Source organism: Nuphar pumila, chromosome 16 (genome assembly GCF_984573655.1).
Source record: "Nuphar pumila chromosome 16, dmNupPumi1.hap1.1, whole genome shotgun sequence".
NCBI lineage: Eukaryota > Viridiplantae > Streptophyta > Magnoliopsida > Nymphaeales > Nymphaeaceae > Nuphar > Nuphar pumila.
The window spans coordinates 38,023,017-38,046,506 of record NC_143264.1 but is presented as its reverse complement, the minus strand read 5'-3'; the positions used below and the strand labels follow the sequence as shown (position 1 = coordinate 38,046,506).

General features: G+C 35.3%; 1 protein-coding gene across 1 annotated transcript; it reads right to left on the bottom strand.

Moving 5' to 3' along the window:
* Positions 1 to 2,547: 2,547 nt before the first annotated feature.
* Positions 2,548 to 2,853, bottom strand: LOC149813187 (uncharacterized). The gene has a single exon (XM_089991074.1). It carries the CDS (start codon positions 2,851 to 2,853, stop codon positions 2,548 to 2,550), a length of 306 nt encoding a protein of 101 aa, XP_089847200.1.
* Between the last annotated feature and the right edge of the window lie 20,637 nt (positions 2,854 to 23,490).

The window sequence follows — 23,490 nt, the reverse complement described above, 5'->3', positions numbered from 1 at the left end:
GCTAAGCAAAACTCCTCCGGACGAGGGAGTTATAAGCATTTTATCGGTCGAATGTCTGGCCAGAAATACTTAATATCATATTTATGCATTCGGGTGGGGCCAAACTGGGTCACCCGAATCCGTACATCCAAATTTTTTTAACATAAATTAAATTAAAAAATTTATCAAAATTACATCATACTAATTTAACACAAGATACAATGGACAAATCTATTTTTCTCAGCAGTTTGGCCAAAAAATAGATTTGTCCTTCACACAACATGATTTCTCAGAATTAATTTCGATAAACTATATAATTTAATAAATAAATCATGGAATTTTCTTACAATTAAAAATAATAAAAATCTGCAAAAATCACAGAGTATCGACATGCACATATTCTACCAACTACAATTAAATTTTGCATGGACCTAATTTCAAATTTCATGGTTTTACTAAATTTACCAATTTTTTTTCTTAAAAACCTGATATGACAAAAAATGCAATATCTAAGGATCCTGACTAAGAAAATCCTTCAAATTTTTACAGAACATCTAACATAACATATACTTCTGACCCAAATCAAAAATTACAAAAAATCATAGCATAACCAACATATTTTGAAAATCTATAGTTTTATTTTCTGAGAAACTCATTTTTGGGAAAAACATGTTTTCAAAAAAGGTTTTCTCTCGAAAACCCGTTCTATTTTCATATTTCAATAACTCTAAGCCAAACCCATGTATGTAAGGCTTGTTTTAGGATTTATGCTTATGAAAAATTGGTGAAATTCATGCTACGAATTTTGTTTCACAAGTATAGATCCCCCTACCTTTTGGCAAAAAATATGTTCTTATGCGAGTCAGTTGGCCTTTACGCACAATTTGGTCGTTCCACACCAGCCACAAACTTGGTTGTAGCCTCCTTGAACTACGTGAATACCCCCCTTATAGATCCAATGGTGAAAACACCAATGGATTTGGTGTAGGGAAAGGAGAGAGAAGAGAGGGGATTTTGGAAAAATAACTAAAGAGGCAAAAATGGGGGGGGGGGGGGGGGGGGGGGGTTGAGCCCCTCCTCTCTTTAAATAGAGTTTAGGGTTTGGGTCAAGGGATGGAATTGATCCTAGCCCTTGATCCAAATCAAGGCCCCTTTCTATATATCAAGCCATTTTCTTTCCTATTCTCCTTTTTCTAGAATTTCCTTTATATATGTATTTTATTTTAATTTTCTTTTAGTATAGCTTGTAATACCATGTAATATATATTTTATATACTATAGTATTGTATCTTATGCTTAAAAGAAAAGGGTTGGTTGTTTACAGATAACTCTTCATCTGCATTTTAATTTCTTGTGTTTATTTCTGTTTCATAATAAAATTTATATTGAAATTGACTCAATTTTCTCAGAAAATGGGGGTCAGAGGAAAAGAGGGGATATTTACAAGATTTAAAAAAATTTGGGGTGTTCACATTGGTCGACCCCCCTATGGGAGCCAACCTTTCCAAAATTTAAATTTGGCAACTTGCTTGCTTGGAAAGCAAGTTAACCTTTTCTTTTCTTTCTTTTTTTCTAGTTAGCATAGGTTACAATATATATTTTAGTATATATATTACATACTATATTGTATGTATTCCCATAAGGGCTGGTCGACCTCCATGGGTTGAACTCCTTTATAAAATTTGAAATGGTAAGTTGATTGCCATGCCACTTCCTCTTTTTTTTCATTATTTATTATCAAATTTTTTTCTTTTTCTTTCTTTCTTTCCCTTTTTTTCCATTGGTCCAGACTTTGCTGGACCCTTCTAGAGTCCTCTAAGGTTGGCACCACCCCCTTATGGGGTTGACTTTTGAAAATGATAAGTTTTGACTTTTTCCTTCTTTATTTTGGTTTTTTGTAAGTTTCATTTTAACACCAATTTAAAGTTTATTTTATTTTTATCATTTTAAACTTTAAATTAGAATGCCACATAAGATGGGATGGCCCACCTATGGACTCCTATCATTTTATGAAATGTAGCTAATTTTTGGATTCCATTCCACTAAATGAAATTCCACTTAAATGCAAATTAATTCAAATGAAATATTTCATAAATGGAATTGTAAATTCACATGAAATGCTACTATATGAAATTTAATTAAATCTACCCCTAATTAGATTTTATTAATACATTTTTGAATTCACCACATAAATAAATTATTTATTTCAATTATTCTTTTAAGGATTAATTCAAATTTCTCAGAATTTATCTCTAAAAAATTCGAGCTCCATAGGGTCAGTGAGACCCTAGGCATGTAGAATTTATTTTTTTATCATTTTAATGCTCTCTCTAAACCTTACAAACCCTCTAAACACCTTGTCTACCAATTTTAATATTTTGATTTATCTGAAAATATGAAAATTCAAGTAAAAGCTTTGAAAAAATTGCAGGCATTACATCCAACCCCCCTTAAAAAAAATTCGTCCTAAAAAATTGGTTAGGGTTATGTACCGAACAAGTATGGATATTTTGCTCTCATATCCGCCTCGGGCTCCCAAGTACACTCTTCGAGCCCATGGTGCTGCCATCATACTTTCACGAGCGGGATCATCTTATGTCGTAGCATCTGCTCTCTTATATCCACTATCTCTATCAGACGCTCCTCAAATGTGAGATCTTTCTGAACCTCGACCTCATTGTATTGAATAATATCTGCAGGGTCTGACACATACTTTCTTAACATCGACACATGAAAAACATCATGGATGTCTAAGAACTGAAGGAGAAGTGCCAATCTATAAGCTGCACCTCCTATCATCTCGAGGATGAGTAAAGGTCCTACGTACCTCAAACTCAACTTTCCTTTCTTGCCAAACTGAAACATACTCTTCATCGGCAATATTCTGACAAATACGTGGTCTCCCACCTCGAATGAAACCTTTCGACGCTTCGGATCTACATAGCTCTTTTGACAGCTCTGAGCGGTCAAAAGTCTCTTACAAATCAACTGCATCTGATCTGTGTAATACTACAAAACTATGGGTGATTTAATGTCTCGATTACCAACCTCGCTCCAACAAACAGAGGACCTATAGGGTCGCCCGTACAAAGCCTCGTAAAGAACCATGCCGATACTCGAATGGTAATTGTTATTGTAGGCAGACTCGACCAACTTTAGATGTTTAATCCAATTACCTTTTCACTCTAGTGCACATGACCGTAGCATGTCCTCCAATATTTGGATAGTCCTCTCCGACTGTCCGTCTATCCGCGGGTGAAACACCATACTAAACTTAAGCTTTGTTCCCAAAGCTTTCTGAAGTTGCTCCAAAACTTCAACGTAAATCTCGGATCTCTGTTTGAGATGATCGAAACAGGTACTCCGTGTAACCTGACGATCTTTTCTATGTACAAATCGACCAAACTCTCCAGTATCTGATTCACCCTGGTCGATAGAAAGTGTGCCAACTTCGTAAGGCAATCCACAATCATCCAAATGGTGTCATACTGTTGGCGTGTCCTGGGTAGACCTACCACAAAATCCATGGTAATGTCTTCCTACTTCCACTGTAGAATCTCAATTGACTACATCATGCTGCCAGGTGTAAACACCTCAAAATTTCATCATTCGTTCTCATACACCCCCTTTTAACAGATGCCAATCCCCTTAGGCCAGTCTACCCCTAGGTCTGTCCTAATTTAGGTATCATTTCACCCCTTTTATTAGTAAAATTATCATTTTACCCCTAAGTCACCTTAGACCCTCATTAGTTAAACCTAATCAAGCTCATTTTTAAGTTCATAACAGTTAGAATGTCAGTCATTTCTAGCTCCCCTGAGCTGACGATGATTGAATCCTATTCATTTCTGACCATTTAAGCTAAAATTGATCAATTTTCTAAGAAATGAGCTCATTTCTAGCTCAAATTCTAGCCAATTATTCCTGGGTCAGTTAATTCCAGTCAATCCTATTCCCCTGTGTCTAACTTGAGCTCACCAGGAGTTCAAGTGATTCGATTCCAGTTCATATTTCATTCCCATAATCTTGGAGTCTATTTTAGCTCACTTCGACTCATTTTAGCTAAAATTGAGCTAAGTCCAGTAAGTCCAGCTAGTGTTTGAGCTTCAGATTTAGTTCATCTCAGTATAACGAACCTTCATTCCAGCTCAAACCCAGTACATTCTTGTCACCCACTTCATTCCAGTGTTTATTTCTCACCATTTCTCTGAGAATTGGGTCATTTATCGATCATTCAGTCTAGGAGCTTAGTCGAGTCAATGTATTTTTTGTTCATTCAAGTTTAAAAACCCTAGAAACCAGTTCAATTCAGTTCAAACCTCATCTTTTCAGTGTCACTCTTTTCCATGTAGGGGCAAAATCATTTCTCAAGTCATTTTATCCAGAACATCGATTATATCAATTTTTCAAGCTGGTACAACTACCGATCTGGGCTCAGATTAATTCTTTTTCTGAAATTTTAACTATATCCAATATCCATATCATATTTGGATCAGATCCAATGTCAGATCTGATATTCAATTATCAATTTCTATCCTCATACAAGAATTTTTAATTCCTTCTCTGCCAGGAGCCTGGTCGGGACTTCAAATACCTTATCTAGGGTTTGCATTTCACATAACATTGCATGTCATTCCATATTATTTTGTGTCATTTCATATCATTTCATATCATTTTCGAGATCCAACACTCTTATTTTCAAAATATCAAATCCAGACTCGATTTTAAAACCTTTCTTTCGAAATCAATTTAAAAAACCTAGGTTTTAAAACCAATTTTTTTCCATTTGGCCAACCCTCAGGGCTTTACATTCCTTTATTTCAAAGTATTCTCCTTAGAAAAATGATTTGGATTCATTTTAAACTTGATTTTTAATTCAACTTCCAATTTTCTCAATTTTCTTCAAGTGGGGCCCATCCTGCAGGGGCACCAACCCCTAATTTTTCCATCTTTATTCAATTTTATTTTATTTCCATGTTTTACTTATTTCAAAAATACAAAATTTTTAGTGAATATTGGTGTCTTTTAAAAGCTTTTTGAAAATCTTGTTTTTAACCCCTTTATTTTCCCCTCTTTTAAAATCATTTTTGAAAACCAAATGGGGTCCACATTAGGTGGCGCCACATTTGGAGGTATTTAAGTTAGTTTAGGTTTAGTTAGAGTTTTAATTAAGTTAAAGTTTGAAAAGTCAAAATCTAATTGATTTAAAAACTCTATTTTTGTTTTAGCATTTTAGCCTTGTTTTTAACCTCTATTTAGGGTTTAGAAAAAAAACAAATGTGGGCCCACATAGGTGGTGCCACATTTAAGAAATTTTAGAATTTATTTAGGAGTCAATTAGGTCTAATTAGTTAGAGTTTTTTTTAGGTTAGAACTCTCCAAGGAAAATCCCCCCCCCCCCCTTTTTTAGCTTATCTCTTAATTAATTAAGAGAGTTTCGACAAAATCGAAACTCTCTAAACCTAAAGTAAAAAAAAAATCTATAAAAGGGGACTCATAGGGAGGCCGACCCTCATGTTCTCACATGCTCTTTCTCTCTCTCTAGCAGCCCTTCCTCTTCCTCCAGCTCCTTTTTCCATTGAAGCTCCAAGGTAAGGTCTTCTTCTTCTTTTCTTTTATTATTTTTTTCATTAAACCTACCATTGCCGCCCCCTTTTGTTCATCCTTTTCCTTCTTTTTCTTTCAAGAACCCATATTTATGGTTCAAAATGATGATCAGTTGAGTGTTTATAGATATTTACACGTTTTTAATCCATTAGAAATGCTTAGATCATATTTATTTTGTTAATGCCCTAAAAAAGAACAAGATTTGATCCCTCTATGGATCAAATCCCTCTTTTAATGGCTAAATCAAGTTCTTGATCATGATTCTCTGTATTTTTATTTCATCATGCTCATGCATATTTTCATTATTTTCATACGTTTAATCATGATTCATGGCATTAGTTACATGTTTTATCAATTTTATCATGCTTAATTAGGTTTCTTTTTTATCTAGGGTTTTAGTTTCACAGTCTTGATTTCTAGCCATCTGTTAATGCTATTACTTCACTAGTTTATATTCATTATTTAAATCTGATTTTTATGGTAGAATCATGCATCTGTCTACGGTTTTCAGTAAAAAAAATTGGATGTTTTTGAGTTCTGTAACCCTGCTTTCAAAAATCCAAGTCAGAATCTGTCTTCTGAATTGGGAAAACACTGTGCAAACCCAGAAGCATCTTTTTGGGGTCATATCTCCCTCACTGAAGATCATATTTCAGATTCGTAAAAAGAGGCATGATTGTCAAAGTGTCTAATTTATTTTATGAATTTTTTAAAATTTTTAACGATCGTTTACTATTTTTCTTTAAACCAAAACCAAAACCTATTTTTCTGGAACCGTTAGGTATTGTTTAAACCCTGGGTCATCTTGCTGGAGCAATTTCTCCCTAACCGGAGATGATCTCTTCGATCTGTAAAAAGTGTTATGTTCGCTGCATGTGTAGTTTTTTCAGTATGATTTTGGTGATTTTTTTAAGTCTGTCTGATATTTTTCTTTTATCCAAAATAAGAAAATTCTTTTCGTGAACCGTTATATGTTGGTCAAAATCAAACACAACTTGCCGGAATGATTTATCCCTAACCAAATATCATATTTCTGATCTGTAAAAAGGGTTATTTTTATTGATTTGTCTAGTTTCTTTTTGTAAAATTTCATAAATTTTTATTACCGTTTGATATGTCATTCAAGTCTGACACCGTGATAAGTATAAAATAGTAGGTAAAATAATATATTTTGTCTTTTTTATTTAATATTTATATAAAAAATAATCCCAAAAATTTATTTTTTGATTATATATTATTTTTAGGGTTGTTATAAGTGTCTATGTCGATTTTCATAGTTTTTGGAAGTTATTTGATAGTTTACTTAGTCATTTGATAAATAGTAGGATGTTCGTGGAGTTTTGATTCAATCGAAACACAAACAAATTTCATCTTTTTTGTATATTTTATTATTTTCATACATGGTTTTCATGATTTTTGAATTTGATCATCTTGATAATCATATTAGGGTACTCTCCACTCGATTTGGCATCGTTATGAATTCGTTTGATCCCTAGAATAAGCGTATTACAAAAATCTTTTTTGAAAAACCCTATTTTTAACCCTGTTTTGCAAATAACCTTAATTTCAAGGGTATTTTGGTCATTTTCCTCTCAATTCTGAATTTTCAATTTATTTATTTTTATTATTCATTTATTTATGCATCATCCATTATGTTATTTAATGATTTTTATTTCAGAGAAGCACAAGAAAAAGGCTTATATCCGAATAAATCCATTAATTTCTAAATATTGTTGAATAAATCTAGAAAAGTTGACATTTGTCTACTAACAAGTTTGCTAATTTTTGCAGAAAAGCTCAAGATTAAATTTTGTTTTATTTACATTTTTCTTTCTTCAGTTTATTATTCAGTTATTGATGTAAATTGTAATTGTAATATTATAATAAGAAAATTTCCTTCTTGCTTAGCTTAGGTTGCATTTACATATAGTTTGATTTTAATATATAACTGCTATTGCTTGTCATTCATGCACATATTTCAAATTCACAATAGTCAACATGAATGACACGTGCACCAACTTCTAAGGAGTTAATAAACTCAGTAAAGTTCGTATTTGTGGCCATAGTTAGAATACAAATGATACTCAGATTTATCATATTCCTTTAAGTTACAAACGACCTACACTCTTAGGCTATTTTCAGAAATCATTGCATATTTTTAAAAGCTTTTCCATGTATTTTTTCATTTAGAATTAAATGAGATATATTCAATATATATTCGTGACCATAGTCAAGGATATATAGCAAATTTATTTCATCTAAATTCTATAAGGCCCAAAAATATTTTTACAAATGATTTTCTCAAATTCTTCAGAAAATATTTTCACAAACTGCATCTATACATCATCTAGGTTTAGATTGCATCATGAAAAAGGCTCATAGGGCCACACACCCATCTCTTTTGATTTGATTTCAGAAAAGTCAATTTTCTCAAAACTACTCGGGTTTTCTTCAGAAATGGATTTTCTCAAAAGCATCAGGATTTTCTTCTTCAAAAATCGATTTTCTCAGAATAGTTTTTCTTTCTTCAAAAGTGTTTTCCAAGTATTTCCAAAATATTCCAAGCATACATCATGTTTGCAGTAAAAAATTTCCAAAGTTCATAGCATATGCCTGATTCTTTGTGCATCTAGGAATAGAATAACGATTTAGATAGTTGAGCAAAGAAAAGCACACGATTGATCCTTGGTTTAATTATCCCTGGTTATGGTGCCAGGAATGGTTGAACCTCGTACCGACAGGCGAGTCCCAATCTCTCAAATTTCCCATATTTTCAAAACGGAGGTGAGTTATTTTCAAAACTTTTTCAAAGGTCAGTTTGACTTGCAAAAGTAAAATTTTGCAATGATAACAGGTTTGGCGACCGTGATGAGACTTGTCTTCGTCTGATCAACCTTGTGCATTGCTCTATTCAACTGGTCAAAATCGTGTTCTACAATGTCAGCTCTATTTCATGTGAACTTAGGAGCCTAGAATCAAACCCAACTGACATAGATTGCAAGTAGACTTAGGCATGGTCGGGTAGGACCGATTGAGGAGGCATTATTCATGCCCACATAGACTTAGGTCTCATATAATCCTCCTCAATCTAGGATCTGATTGAAAACATTGTTTGCTGCTCATAATTTTTTAAAACTCTATTTCTTTAGGTCATTAGAGCCTTTTGTTTTCTTGCATGTTGATCATTTTTCCAAAACAACCCCACTTATTTTTACTTGGCCACCACGTTACTGAGCTTTCTTCTAGAACCATAGTTCGGGACAAAGCCTCACAATTGGACCACCTATTTGGGTTGACCCCTCCTGTCACATACCGAGGGCCATAGTCCAAAGTATATCGGCAGACACTCAAGGATGTTGGAAAACATGAGCCTAGAACCAAAAAATTTTGTTTTTATACCACGTACATCGAGCCTCGGCTCGAGTATATCGGCATGGCATGATTGAACATAAATGATATGAGCTTTAAAGTTAGGGTTAGGGTCCTACAACCATTTCAAAATTTGTACATTTAGAGTCAACCTTTTAGAAAATGTTGTATGTGCATACTTGTTTATGCAGGATGTGATGTGAATGTATTTTAGTCATTTTTCAATTATTTTTCCTTTATTCTCTTATATTTTCCAACAATTTTATAAAACCCTGAATGATTTTTCAAAAAAATCCTTTATTTTTCTTCAAAACTTTAGGCGATTTTTCTTTTTCCTTTCTTTCTTCTGTATCTCGAAATTCCAGCCTTATTTTGATCCTGCCTGCAATTTTTCAGAAAAATCATGTATTTTTCTTCTGGATTTCAATCCTGTTATCTGTTCTCTTCACCTTATTTTCCTTGTATTTTCCAGTGAATTCTCTGATTATTGCAGTGGAAAATTATCCGCCCACCTTTCCTTTTAGGCTTACCTTAGTTGTGTACTTCCTTCGTCAGAGTAACAATGCAATTATCACAATTCTAGCAATGACCCAATCCCTGATAATGGGATATCCTTTCAAAATTGTCAACCTGAACTCATCATTTTCCTCCTATTCTTTTCATTCAAATTATTGCCCTAAAAAATTTTCCCTCATTCTGATCATCCCCTTTGTCTTACAGAGAGTATCAGTATTGTTGAATGGTTCAAACTAGATCAGGCAAGAAGACTGCACTATATCAGCGCGACAGCGATATCAGCAACGAAGAAAAGATGAGTTCCTCAGGTTTAGCCAGAGGATAGGGCCAGCACGACATTGATGACATCGATCCTACCATGTATGAGTTATTCCAAGAAATGATGGTCAATATGCAATCAGAGCAAGCTGAGGCTAGCTCAGGAAAGGTGCCATCCCAGAAGAAGACTAAGGGCAAAACCATCAGGAAACACATCAAAATCGCCCAAGGAAAGGTTCAACAGGACAACAAGTCGAAAGGGGCAGATTCAACGAAAGAACAGGTTTGACGATCGTGATGGGACCTATCTTCGTCGAATCAACCTTGTGCTTTGCTTTATTCAACTAGTCAAAACTGTGTTCTACATTGTCAGCTCTATTTCATGTGAACCTAGGAGCCTAGTATCAAACCCAGCTGGCATGGATTGCATGTAGACTTAGGCAAGGTCTGGTAGAACTGATTGAGGAGACATTATTCATTCTCACATAGACTTAGGTCTCATACAATTCTCCTCAATCGAGGATCTGATTGAAAACATTGTTTGCTTTTCATAATTTTTCAAAACTTTATTTCTTTAGGTCATTAGAGCCTTCTGTTTTCTTGTATGCTGATTATTTTTCCAAAACAACCCCACCTATTTTTACCTGGCCACACGATTGATCCATGGTTCAATTACCTCTGGTTACGGCACCAGGAACTATTGAACCTCATACCGACAGGCGAGTCCCAATCTCTCAATTTTCCCATATTTTCAAAATGGAGGCGACTTATTTTCAAAACTTTTTCAAAGGTCAGTTTGACTTACAAAAGTAAAATTTTGAAATGATAACATTAGGTCTCTGATTCTCTATCTTGACCAGTTGAAAGACTGATCATGCATATATTTTACATCTTATTCATCTTTAGTTATGCATGATCCATGATAAAATTATTTAAAAACCCCATTTTTATCATTGCTTTCGAGAAACCGCATTGACATAGAAATTATCAGAAAATCGTGTATTTCAAAGGTTGCCCTGCGTTTTTAGTGTTTTTATTAGTTTTAGAATGTTCTTAATAATAGTTTAGTTAGATTAGGTTGTAATTAGCTAATTTTAATTATTTTAGGAAGTTTTGATTTTTAGAGAAACATATTTTTCATAAGAGACCCTTTTTTGGAAATTATAAAAAATCTTTGGACTCTTTTGAAAAGTTCTATTTAACCTAATTAATTCATTATAAATAGGATTTTTTGAGCAAGATGGGACATTTTTTCCTCTAGAGAAAATGCCTCCCTTTGCTCCCTCTCTCTCCTCTCTCTCCCTTGTTTTTGATCCTTGCCGATTTCTCCCTCTCTCTTCTTCTTCTCTTCTCATCCAATCCATCATCGGCAACCTTTCTTTTCATTGAGGAGGCATGCGTTCAGTAGGGATTAACCATCTTCTCTTTTCATCCAATCCGTCGGAAGCGGATCGTCAGGTTTGCTTCTTTCTCTCTCGTTTCACAATAGTTTTAGGTTTTGCATCGCATAAAGCATAGCATCACATGTAGTTTTGTTAGATCATTGCATCATCTTTATATGTAATCTATTTTACTTCATATCTTTCATCTGAAAAATAAAAAGATAAAAATATATTTTGTTTTGATATAGGTAAGCCATTTTCTTGATTTAAGCATTGAAAAATCTTGATTTAGGTAAATCGTTAGTTTTAATATAGGTTTTATATTTTGTTTTTTTGATTTGTGATTAGTTTTAGATTAGTGTAGGATTAGATTTAGTTTAGGAAAGTCTGTAGCATGTTTTTATTTGTTATTGTTTTTGGATCCAGTAATTAGAATTTGTTTTTCATTAGCCGATTAGTTTTTTTTTTTCATTTTTTTTGAAAATCGGTTTTGACGCCAAGTAGATTTGAATCGGTTGTTTTCAATATCAGGGTAGATTAGTTAATGTTAACTTTACTTCCATATTTTAATTTTAGTGCTTACTTTAGAAAATAGCGCAAGTTAGTGATTATCATTTTTTTAAAATTAGATTTAAGAAATAGCCGAATTAGCTTAGTGTAATTGTTATTTCTGATTTTTAATTAGCTAAATTTTTTATTCACGTAAATCTCGCTTTACATTGACTAGAATAGTCTTGAATTTAATTTAGCATCATTAGAATTAATTTTTTAGCTTAGCATTTTAATTGTTTAGATTAGAATAAAATAGTTTAGCTAAGTTTCCCTTTTTATCAATTATCGGTTTCTTAGAATAGTTTAGCATTACTTTCGTTTAGGCATGCTTTGTAGTAGATGATTTCTGTGTAATTCCGTTATTTAGTTTAAAACTACTTCACGTTATTTAATTAGCTTTGTTCAGATTTTTTTTTATTGGTCTTGCATAGTTAGTTTTGTTAAAATAGTAACAGTCGATTCTTGTTCCTTGAGTCCATTACTTAGATAACATTAGCTCTAGATTTTTTTGTTAAGTAAGTTAATTTATTTTGAATTACCATACAACATATAGTGCATGATAATTTAGTTTAGATTATCAATAGTTTGTTAGCAAGTTAGTTTCTTGATTAGTTAGTTAAATTAAGTATTATTTTGTTACATTGGTTGAATTTTAGTTAGTTAGGTTGTTTTACTATTTTGTCTTTTAGTGTTAGGTTGTTACAAGTAGTTCATAGTTAGTTTATGTTATTAGTTTAGTTTATGTCAATCATATTCATGTTTTTATGATTTTCCTCATATTTACCTGTGATTTTCTCGTAGTTTCATTTCTTATTTTCGTGTTTTGTGTTTTCGTTCTTGTAGAGAAGCGTTTGGACATGCAATGAGCCCCTTTTCGTATCCTTGAAGTGCCTTCTGTGGTCTCTTCAGGCCCTTCAAGCCCCTCAGGGCAGCACTCTCCCTTTGATTTATCAAACCATAAAAAAGTGTACAAAGAGGGAAGGATAAAGGGAAGCGAATCAAGTCTCAAGACTACAAAAGCCTCAAGCACTGATGACTCTTTTTCTTTTCTTTTTAGATTAGAATTTCATTTATTCATTCAATCACTTTATTTATTTTTTAAGCCCTTTGCAAAGGCAACATTATCTTAATTATTTAATCTTTTATTTGTTAAGGCAATAAAGTTTTGTTTAGATTATGTGCTCGAATACAAAGTATTTCTCATTCCCTGAGTTCGACTCGGACTCCACCACTCGTGCGAGCCGGTTTTTATGATTTGATGCACGGTTTGCATAAATGATTTTATTGAAAATATATTTTTAAAATGCTTTATTGAAAAAGTTGCATCAATTTTTTGGCATCGTTGCTAGGGAACGATGAATTATACGAGTATTCACGTTATTGTCATTCGTTGTTCATGTTTTGTAGGTTGCTAGTTTACTTTTTGTTTATTGTTTAGGTTGCTTAGTTTAATTCCCACTTCATATTTTGGATTGTTTAGTTTTCTTTCCATACTTAGGCTTAGAACCACGTGTTTGCACACCCTAGATACCAGCTTACCTTTTTTGCACAACTCACTTATTAGGATACCCTTAGAAGTGACTGTGCATGATTGGTATCGTGCTCATAGCTTACTTTTCACAGAATATATGTGGGTGCAAGTGTGTGGTGCTTGTTTATTTATTGCTTTCCAGTCTTTTCTTTTACCTGCTTTGTGGTTTGTTGTGGTTTGGCCGCACTGCACGTTAAGTAGGTAGAAAATCAGTGTCTTAGGACGGTTGCTACATCGGTCTACCCTCATGTGCATGCAAGGGCCACACTCGCTTCACCCCGAGCATGCTGAGTTAGTTAAGGACCCTGAGTCCCTTATTAGGAGAGCCTGCAGATCCGGCCCCATGGATGAGTATCAGCAGTTGACCCATCCTCTGAGGGAGTACTTCACTCCCAATGCTTATAGCCCTGTCTCCTGCATTCTGAGACCCGTTGTAGGAGCACCTCAGTTTGTGATTAAGGCCAACATATTCCAAATGCTCCCATCTTTCTATGGCCTGAACAACGAAGACCCCTACCATTATCTCGACGAGTTCCTCGCGATCTACTCTATGGTGCAGATCAATAATTTTGAAGATGATGCCTTGAGGTTGACGTTGTTCCTGTTCTCCTTCAAGGACAAAGCCAAGCACTGACTGAAGGTTCCCAATACTATTCAGAATACCACTTGGGAACGCATGTAGCATGGGTTCCTCAAGAAGTATTTTATAATTGGTAAGATGAACTAGTTTTATAATGTCATTACCAGTTTCTCTTAGATTGAGAGAGAACAGTTCCATGAGACCTGGGAGAGGATGAAAGATCTTCTCCAGAAGTACCCCCACCACTAGGTGCCCCATTGGCAACTGGTGCAGTGCTTTTACGATAGCCTGACCGAGAAGGACATGCACATGATTGACTCTTCGTGTGGGGGCACGTTCATACTCAAAAGCGAGGATGAGGCATGGACATTATTTGACACATTGAGCAAAAATATCATGCATCATGCTTTGTCCTCACATGTTGATAGTACCACAACTGTTCCTAGTGATCCTAAGAAGGGAGAGATTTATGAAGTTGGGTTCAAACATGATCTGCAAATCAAAGTAGACCAGTTCACCAGGAAAGTTGATCAATTACTGGCCAACCCAACTTCATTAAATCAAGTAGGAAAAGTGTGAGAGCTATGTGCTAGCCCTGCACACCTTGTTTCTGAGTGTCCGACAACACCACTCTATCCTGAATTCGTTCAAGAGTAAGTGAATGTTGTCCAAGGTTTCGTCAGAATGGTGCACGACCTTTATGCACCTACCTATAACCCGTGATGGCGAAATCATCTCAACTTTGCGTGGAAAAATCCACAAGAGCCATCCCACATGCCTCCTCAGACACAATACAAACAGGGTAACCTCCCACAAGGTTACCCGCGTTCCACTTTTCCATAGGCCCATCCCCAGCTTAGTTTGCCTTCTTTGCAAGAGCCTACATTGAGCACATCTTTTCAGGAGAAGCTGCTCAAGGCCTTTTCTGACATTAAGGTCAACCTCAATTCTCACATGCAGTCGATAGCAAAGCTAGAGACCCAAATGAGATAGTTGACTGAGACCTTGAGCAGGTGAAGCGAGGGGAGCCTCTCGAGTGAGTCTGTCGTCAACTCGAAGGGGAAGGAACCCGTGTATCACGACCTACACCTTATAGAGTCCCACCAAGAGCAGACCAACTCTGTTATGACCCTTCAGAGTGGGAATGCAATCCACCCTACTCAGAAGTTGACTGACGAGACTACTGTCACACCTATTGACCAGTCGATCTCCTCCACTAGGCCCAAGGAGAACGGGCAAGGCCCACGGCCTATGCCTTCTTCGTATATCCCTCGAGCCCCTTTTCCTCAGGCCTTGGCCAAACTGATTGATTTTGGCAAGCAGGGGGCACACATGCACGAGATGCTTGACATGTTCAAGCAGGTTCACATAAACATCCCCCTGCTTGAGGCCATCCAACAAGTGCCTGTTTATGCAAAGTTCCTCAAAGAACTTTGCATGCAGAAGAGAAAATCGAGGTCATTGCCCAAAATGATCTTCTTGACTAAGCAACTAAGCTCCGTGTTTCGGCACCAAGCTCCACCCAAGCTCAAAGATCCTGGGGCACCGATCATCTCTTGTGTCATAGGGAACAAGACCATCGAGCGTGCATTGCTCAATCTTGAGGCTAGCATGAACATTTTGTCGGTTCCCTGTATGTCACTTTTGGGATTGGGGATCTGAAGCCCACGACTATTGTCTTGTAGTTGGCTGACAAGTCTACCAAGCATCTGCGAGGAATCTTGAAAGATGTGTTAATCAAGGTTGGGGACTTTTACTTTCCTATCGATTTTCTTATACTGGACATGGAGGGCACTGATGTCGCTCACCAGATCCCCATCATTCTGGGCAGATCATTCTTGGTCACTGCCCATGCTCGTATAGATTGTCATACTGAGGAGATGGAGGTTTCTTTTGACTACAAGCGTTTGCGCTTCCATATCTTTGATCCTACCAATAGAGTGACAGGATATGACGACTGCTTTCAGGTGACAGACATCATAGGGAAGCAATCTGATCTACAATTGGATGCATGTCTTGATAGTTGTTCAATTTATAACTCACCATCATTTGAGACTAGTCTCCACGTGGAGGCTATGCTCTTTCCTTTCTGGTTTCAGAGTCATCATAGGGTCCTTAGGGGTGAAGTTGGAGGACACATAGTGCGCAGTGTCATAGATAACACTCTTTTCTTTAGAGCCTCTGATTGAGCATGACTTCACGTCCATTGATCTCATGGACAATGGAGGGTCTTCAGAGATCCATCTGGATGAGGATGTAAAACTTAGCGCTTTATGAAAGACAACCCATATTTGTGATGTATATTAGTAGCCTTAGTAGTTTTCTGTAAGTTTTCTTCTTTCGTGAGTGTGAATGATAGAGCATGTATGCATTGTATTTTTTGTATATTTTTATGATTTGCAAATGTTGAGACAGGTGGAACCTCTGCAGAACCATTCACATGCCATATCATGTAAGGTTCCACAATGTGGATCAGGTGACTTCTACCCCTTTTCTCCCAGCCATTTTTGTTCTCATATGCATTCACTTAGTTTCATGCAAGCATGGGGGAGTGCCACTGAGGATAGTGTCATTCAAGCATGGGAGAGGGTGTAATTTGCATACTGTGAACACCCCAAATTTTCAAAAAAATCCAAAAAATCCATTTTTGCCCCTGACCTCCATCTTCTGAAAAAAATTGGGTTAATCTGTGATAAATTTCCATTTATTTCTCGGATTCACTGGAATCCATACTCAATTTTCATATCTGACCCAATTTCTGATCCAGATCAGATATCCGGATCCCATTCTGATTCCGGATCTCGTATTCTTCAGAAAATAAAAAAAATCAATCCTTTGAATTTTCTCGAGCATTTTATCTGGATTCGATCTCAAAATTGAGATCCAAACCCAACATTTTCTGAAAATCTTGGATCCAGATCCATTTTGGAATTCATTTTCTGAGATAAATCGGGTGTTTTTCTCAGAAACATCATTTTAGAAAAATCTTAAAAGTTTTTAAAGCAAAATTTTTTTGGTAAAAAATACTTCAAAACCCCGTTTGGATCCCATTTTCTAAGAAAACCTCACATCTCTCCAATACTTTTAAAGATTTTATGTCAAAAACCTAAAAATGAATTCCAGAAAGTGGTTTTACGCACCCTTTTTGAAAACTTTTTAAAAAGACCACCTTTTGAAATTTCATGAAAATCAAGGGGCCTATTTCAAAAAATCCCCAACGGCCTAACGTTGCAAGGAACCGCAGGGAGGGGCGATGGAGGGCATCGCCTTGATCCTCTCCCTCACCCGTTCATCTCCAACTGCATCATCTCTCCCAATCCTTCTTCCCCCTCTTTAAAAGGGGCACGAAGGGGAAGCCTTCAACATCGCTCTTCACCCCGCCATCGCCATATCGACGCTTCTCTTCTTCTTCTTTTCTTCCTTTCTTCTTTAATCATCTGAAGGTGGTCAGCCCTCTGCAGCTTTATACAAAAGCGCCTCTTCCCTCCCAATCGGAGTATAGGCCACGATCGCAGAGAGCATCGAAAGATCAACTCTGTCCTTCTATGATCAGATCTTCCATCAAATTACGGTAGGTAACCCATCTTCTTCCCTTCTCTTTTATATTGTTTATCTCCTTTCCAGTTTTACATCATTCTTTATTAAAGTTTTCCTTTCCGAGTTTCCTTCCTTTTAATCTTTCATAGAAATTTCATTTTGTCATCTTAGTTCTCTTGTTTCCTTTCACCAAGACACAAAAGGGGTGAGATCAACCTACATATAGCAGGATCGATCCACCTGCTACAATAGCAAATGGAATTTCATATTCCAACAATTTATCTTCATTCTGCCATTTATTACTAATTTTCGTTCTTTTCTTTTTCCCTTTTTCTTTTTCTTTTTCTCTTTCTCACTTTCTGTATCCCTTTTTCTGATTGTATTTGGACGTTTCTTTCATCGATCTGATCGGCCTCCTTTAGCCATCAGCATAGTCCAGTTTTCGTCTAGATCTAACTCACAGTGAAATCCATCTGCTTTGTATTTGGTTTCACTGTAAGTTCAACTTTTGCAACAATCACCCCCATGTTCATACTGTGAAGTCCAATATCGGCGTTCCATGGCAGCAACTGGTGATCTGAAATCCAGATCAGAGCTGTGGAGGGATCTAGCATCTGAACTGGGCTTGCTGAGCACATAGCCCTGCGCCGATTAGCATTTGAACTTACATCTTGCATCCTTCGTAAGCTGTTGATCGGAAACCAAAATTGTGTCACTGGAACACTCTCTCTAATCCCACTGGGGAATTTCGATGGTTGGAATTCCCCGATTTACTTTAAAAGCCGTCTCACTGATGTTGAATTCCCCTGTTAAAGAAGATGTTCTGTTTTAATTTACAATCCCATTCGTTGTTCAATCATCCATAGGATCATTCTTTTTCTTTTTATTTTTTTTATTATGCTTTTCATTAGCATTTGATATGAGATATGTTACCAGGGTATATAGCCCATTACGGTGTAGGCTTGTGCTTCATTATGTCATAAACCTATACTCTTGTTGCTTGAACTCTTACTATGGTATAGGTTTAGGCTTAGGAATAATGTAAAATCTATTTCCTAAATCTTGTTAAAACATGAAATTCTACTTTGCCACTTACACTTTGGCAATAGAGATTGCCTGACAGCTTAAATGCCAGCTCTGCCTCAGAAAATACATGGTTGATCAGCATCTGATCAGGCATTGTATACAGTGATTCTCTCCTTGTTAAATGCCTTGAATGAGTTATGTCTTTATGGGTTTCCTTTGTCTTGCATCTAATCACTTGAACATTGGGGCGATACTTTTGATAGTTGATGTGTTGGTTATGTTTATATATTTGTTAGATTTTGTTATGAGTTAATTACTTGGAGAATTGCAGACACGAGCTTGAATTTACTTGATTCGTTTGTTCATTATGTTATCCGGTGATATCTTCTGTTGGACAATGTGAATTTGCTGTAATTATATCTGATTTTGCTTTCTTTTCTGCCTATTTTCCATATCAATACGTCTGTATATGTCCTCAGTTGGGTTTGATATATGTTTGTTCTTGTTTACAAAACAATAACTTCTGTAAATTGGTAGATATAATGTTGCTTGAGATGACATTATCAGTATCCTATAATCAACTTCTTCAAAATGACCCAGCTACTTCCAGTTCCCCTATCTCCATCACTCACCTACAACAAACACCAAACATTTTCCCAACAACAGAAGGTGTTTTGCAGAAGAAGAATTTCTACTGCACTAAATCCCCGTATCCCAACTGCCAACACTCTCCATACATGCACACCAGCCTCTTTGCACCTTTACTGTCTATTCGTGTCATCTTCAGTCACTATTTGTTGCCTTCATAACAATAATACTTACCTGTATACAACACCCACTATTCACCCCATCCACTCCTCCCTTCATATTATGTCACCTGTGCATATAACATTATAGAGACTTTCAGCTCCTCGATTATATAGGCCACTCAAGGTATGTCTGAAGAATGGTTGTATATAGAGATTTAATATGAGAAAACCAATTAGTAGAAGTACTTGTTGGGAGGCGATGAGCTTGTATAACATAGGTTGGATTCATTATTCACAAGTACTCAATCAAGTAATCAAGCTGGACTGGAAAGTGAATACATGCAATTTTGGAACATGGTTTGAACTCCAGTTTCATTGATGGGGCATATACACATGGTGCAGTGATACACTTTCTATCATTTGAGGCCTCAGAGGTATCTCGTGGCAGCCCCGAGTATATGGACATGTGGCTGAAGAGATTTAAACCAAATCGCTGAAGAATCCCTTTCATTACACAACCCAGCACAACATATTTACCGTCAGCACCCTTCACCTTCAGCATACCTACGTTCAACTCTTCCACACTTCAAATGTCCACCTGTCCACCTGCATCCATTCCCTTCTACAACTATATACCACTAACCCCATCTTTCTCTACAGCACCCTACAGCACATGATACCTTCACTGGCTGCACCCACCTCCATTATGTATCCTATGCACTGCACCACTTCCTGTGTGCTATTACACTTCACCAACCACTTGCCAATACCACCAGCCACCATCTCTTGTGCCTGCTGCAGCTACAATAGTAGCCATATACCTTGCTACATAACATTTCCTACTACTGCATATGCCTGTGCCACTCACACTTCCTTCACCACATTCCACCTCTTTATTGCAGCTGCAATTTTCTCATACTCCAACACATGTTTTCTCATCATAATGTATAGCATATGCATTTTCCTATATGTTTCCTCACCAACCTCCCTATATCATTACATACATTCTAGTCTTAATGTGATCTCTGGTTTTTTTTTATGCTTTGCTTTGTATTAACCCTATTTTTTTTGGAAACCCATGCAAAATGTTAAAATTCCTTCTTAGATTAGAATTGTAATTTCAATTTCAGAAATGTAATAGCTAGATATAATGAGAATTTACATTCCTTGCACTAGATTAGAATGTCTGAGCATACATATCTTAGAAATTGCTTGTTTTCACATCATTTCCCTCTTCTATTGCAAAATTTCACAAATGGGAACACGAATGGCACATGCATCATTTTATAAAAGGTGATTAAATCCTAAGTTGATGATTTGCATCAATGACCATAGTCAAGGTGTGAACAAAACTTATGGTTTTCATCTTTTATAGAATAACACTAGATCCACACTGGATCTCTTTTCAAAAATCATCATATTTTCAAATAATTTTTTTCCTTTATTAGAGTTTAACTTAAAATTAACTCAAGATATATATCAATGACCATAGTCAGGATATATTGAGAGTTAATTTCATTTTAAACTCTATAAAGACACAAAAAATGTGTTTTATTCTTCACTTGAATTTAAATATGATTATTATATAATACATTTTATGACCATAGTCAGAGATGTATTATATTCTCAAATCTTATTTTAATTCACTTGAAGAATGAAATATGCTTTTTTAAATTCAATTTCAAATTCTTTAATTCATTTTATTATTTAGGATAGAATTACATCATATTTTCAAATTATTTTAATTTTTTTTCAAAAATCAAGTGATTTTGAGACAATTCTTCAAATACTTTCTTCATTTCTCAAACCAATCTTCAACCCTTATTCATAAATTCAAATTCATCTTCATATTCTCATTTCTATTTTTTAAAATTCAAAATTCAATATCCCAATTTCAAAGTTCAATTTAACTTTGAAATTTAAAAATTCAATTTCCAATTCAAATCAAATTTCAGAGTTCAATTCAACTTTGAAATTCCAAATTCATTTCTAGATTCAAGGTTTAAGTTCAAATTCAATTTAATTTCAAAGTTCAATTCAACTTTGAAATTTTCAGATTCATCTCCTGATTTCGAAATTCAAGTTTCATTCTCTATCCTTCTTTCCAATTTCAAAAATTGATCTAGGATCTCTAAAATCTAATTCTAAGTTACATATGGATTTCCTCAAAATCCAATCCTATCTTCAAATTCCATGGGGATTTCTCAAAACCAATTCAGATTCAATATGGATCCTCAAATTCAATTCCGGATTTCTCAAAATCCGATTTTCCACTTTTAAATCCAACTTGGATCTTTTAAGATCCAAATCGAAAATCAATTTAGATCTTTAAATCCAAATACATATTCAAAAATCCAAACTTTGGATCCAACTCCATTTAGGATTCCAGATTTCGAATTCAACTCTATCTTGGATTCTAGACTTCAAATCTAATTCCACCTTGGATTCAGATTTTCAAATCCAAATTCCATCTTGAAATCCTGATTTCAAATTCAATTCCATTCTCAAAATCATTTTGGATTTCTCAAGTCCAATTCCATTTCTAAATTCCATACGGATTTCCAATCCAATCCAAATTTCAGATACTATCTCAAATTCCAGACTTCAAGTCCAAATCCATGTTTTTTTTGAGTTCCATATTTCAAAATCCAATTCCAAATCCCATCTAGATTTCTTAAATCACATCCAACTTTCATTCTGATTTCAAACTTTAAATCTAGAATTCCACTCTATTTTCAAATTCCATCTTGACTTTCAATTCTAAACTCCATTTTTGAAGTCCATATTCAACTTTCAATTTTCTAAACTCCCTTCTTCAAATTCAGGTTCATCTCAATCTTTGATTATTTTAAAACTCAAAATTTATTCTAAATCTAAGTTAGAAAATCTAACTTCTTCAAGTCCATCTTCAACTTTCAAAAACCGTTTCTTCACAAATGTTCTCAAATTCATTTCAAGATCACTTAAATAAATCCAAAAGTTCTAAAAATATTTCTTCTCAAAAGCATACATCTTTGCATTCACATTTTCACAAGCATGATTCTTTGTGCATTCTTAGACTTAGAATAAATTCTTAAATAATATTTAAGAAAAGCAAAAGGCATAAATTCGATCCTTGGTTCGATTACCCCTGGTAAAGGCGCCAGGAACGGTCGAACCTTGTACCGACGAGCAAATCCTATCTCTCCATTTTTTCTGCAAGTATTTCAAAACGGAGGCGAGTAAAATTTTAAAATATCTTTAAAATTAAGGTCAAGTGAGACCTTCACAAAAGAGTTCATCTCTCTCTTCTTTTTTTCTTTTCTCTTTTTTTCTGTCTTTTATTTTTCTCCTTCAGAAAGGGAAATAGAGGTTAGAAAGAAAAAAGAGGAGGAAAAGAGAGAATGATACAAGAGGAAAAATTTTGCAATGATCACAGTTGGCGATCGAGATGGGACCCGTCTTCGTCCGGTCGAATTTGTGCCTTTGCTTTGCTTTGATATTATCTAAGTCTTTATTCTACAAATATCAGCTTCATTTCCATGCAAACCTTAGGAGCCTAGACTCTGTCCTAGCTGACATGCTGCATATAGGATTTAAGAATGGTTTGGTAGGACCATATTAAGGAGAATTTCTTCATGCTTACTTAGACTTAGGTCTGAAATACAACTCTCCTCAATTCTAGGGATTGAATGCAAACAATGTATGCAAGTGTATGCTTCTCTTCATTTTAAATCTATCTCTTTAGGACTTGCATTAGAACCATCTGATTTCTTGCATGTTGAACATGTTTTTGAAAACATCCCTACCTATATTGTCCCGGTCTTCACTGAACCATAGTTTGGGAGAGAGCCTCATAACTGGACTACTTATTTGGGTTAACACCCCCTACCACGTACTTAAGGGTCATAGTCCGAAGTATATCGGTAGGTGCTCAAGGATGTTGGGAAGCCATTACCTTAGAACCGGAGAAATATTTTTATACCACATACTTTGAGCTTCGGCTTGAGTATATCGGCGTATCTTGGATTGAAATTAGATAATCTAAACCCTAGAGTTAGAATTAAGGTCCTACAAGCCATTGCAAATATTGCATTTAGAGTCAGCTTATAGGGAGTGTTGTTTTGTGCATCATTGCTTGTATAGTTTGGCTTCTTTTGTGGATATTACCTTGTAAATTCTTATTTACTTCATCTTTTCAAAATCTTGGATGTTTATTTCAAATCTTCCTTTATTTTCTCAAAATCCAGGATTATGTATTTCTTATTTCTTTATTCTTTCAGAATTTTTCTTAAAACCATGGACATTCTTTTAAAGTCTTCCTCTATCTTTCAAAAGTCCAGGCGTATTTTTCTTTTCTCTTCTGATTTATTCAATTCTTTTTTATCCTGCCTGTAATTTTTCAAAATATTCAAGGTCTTGTCA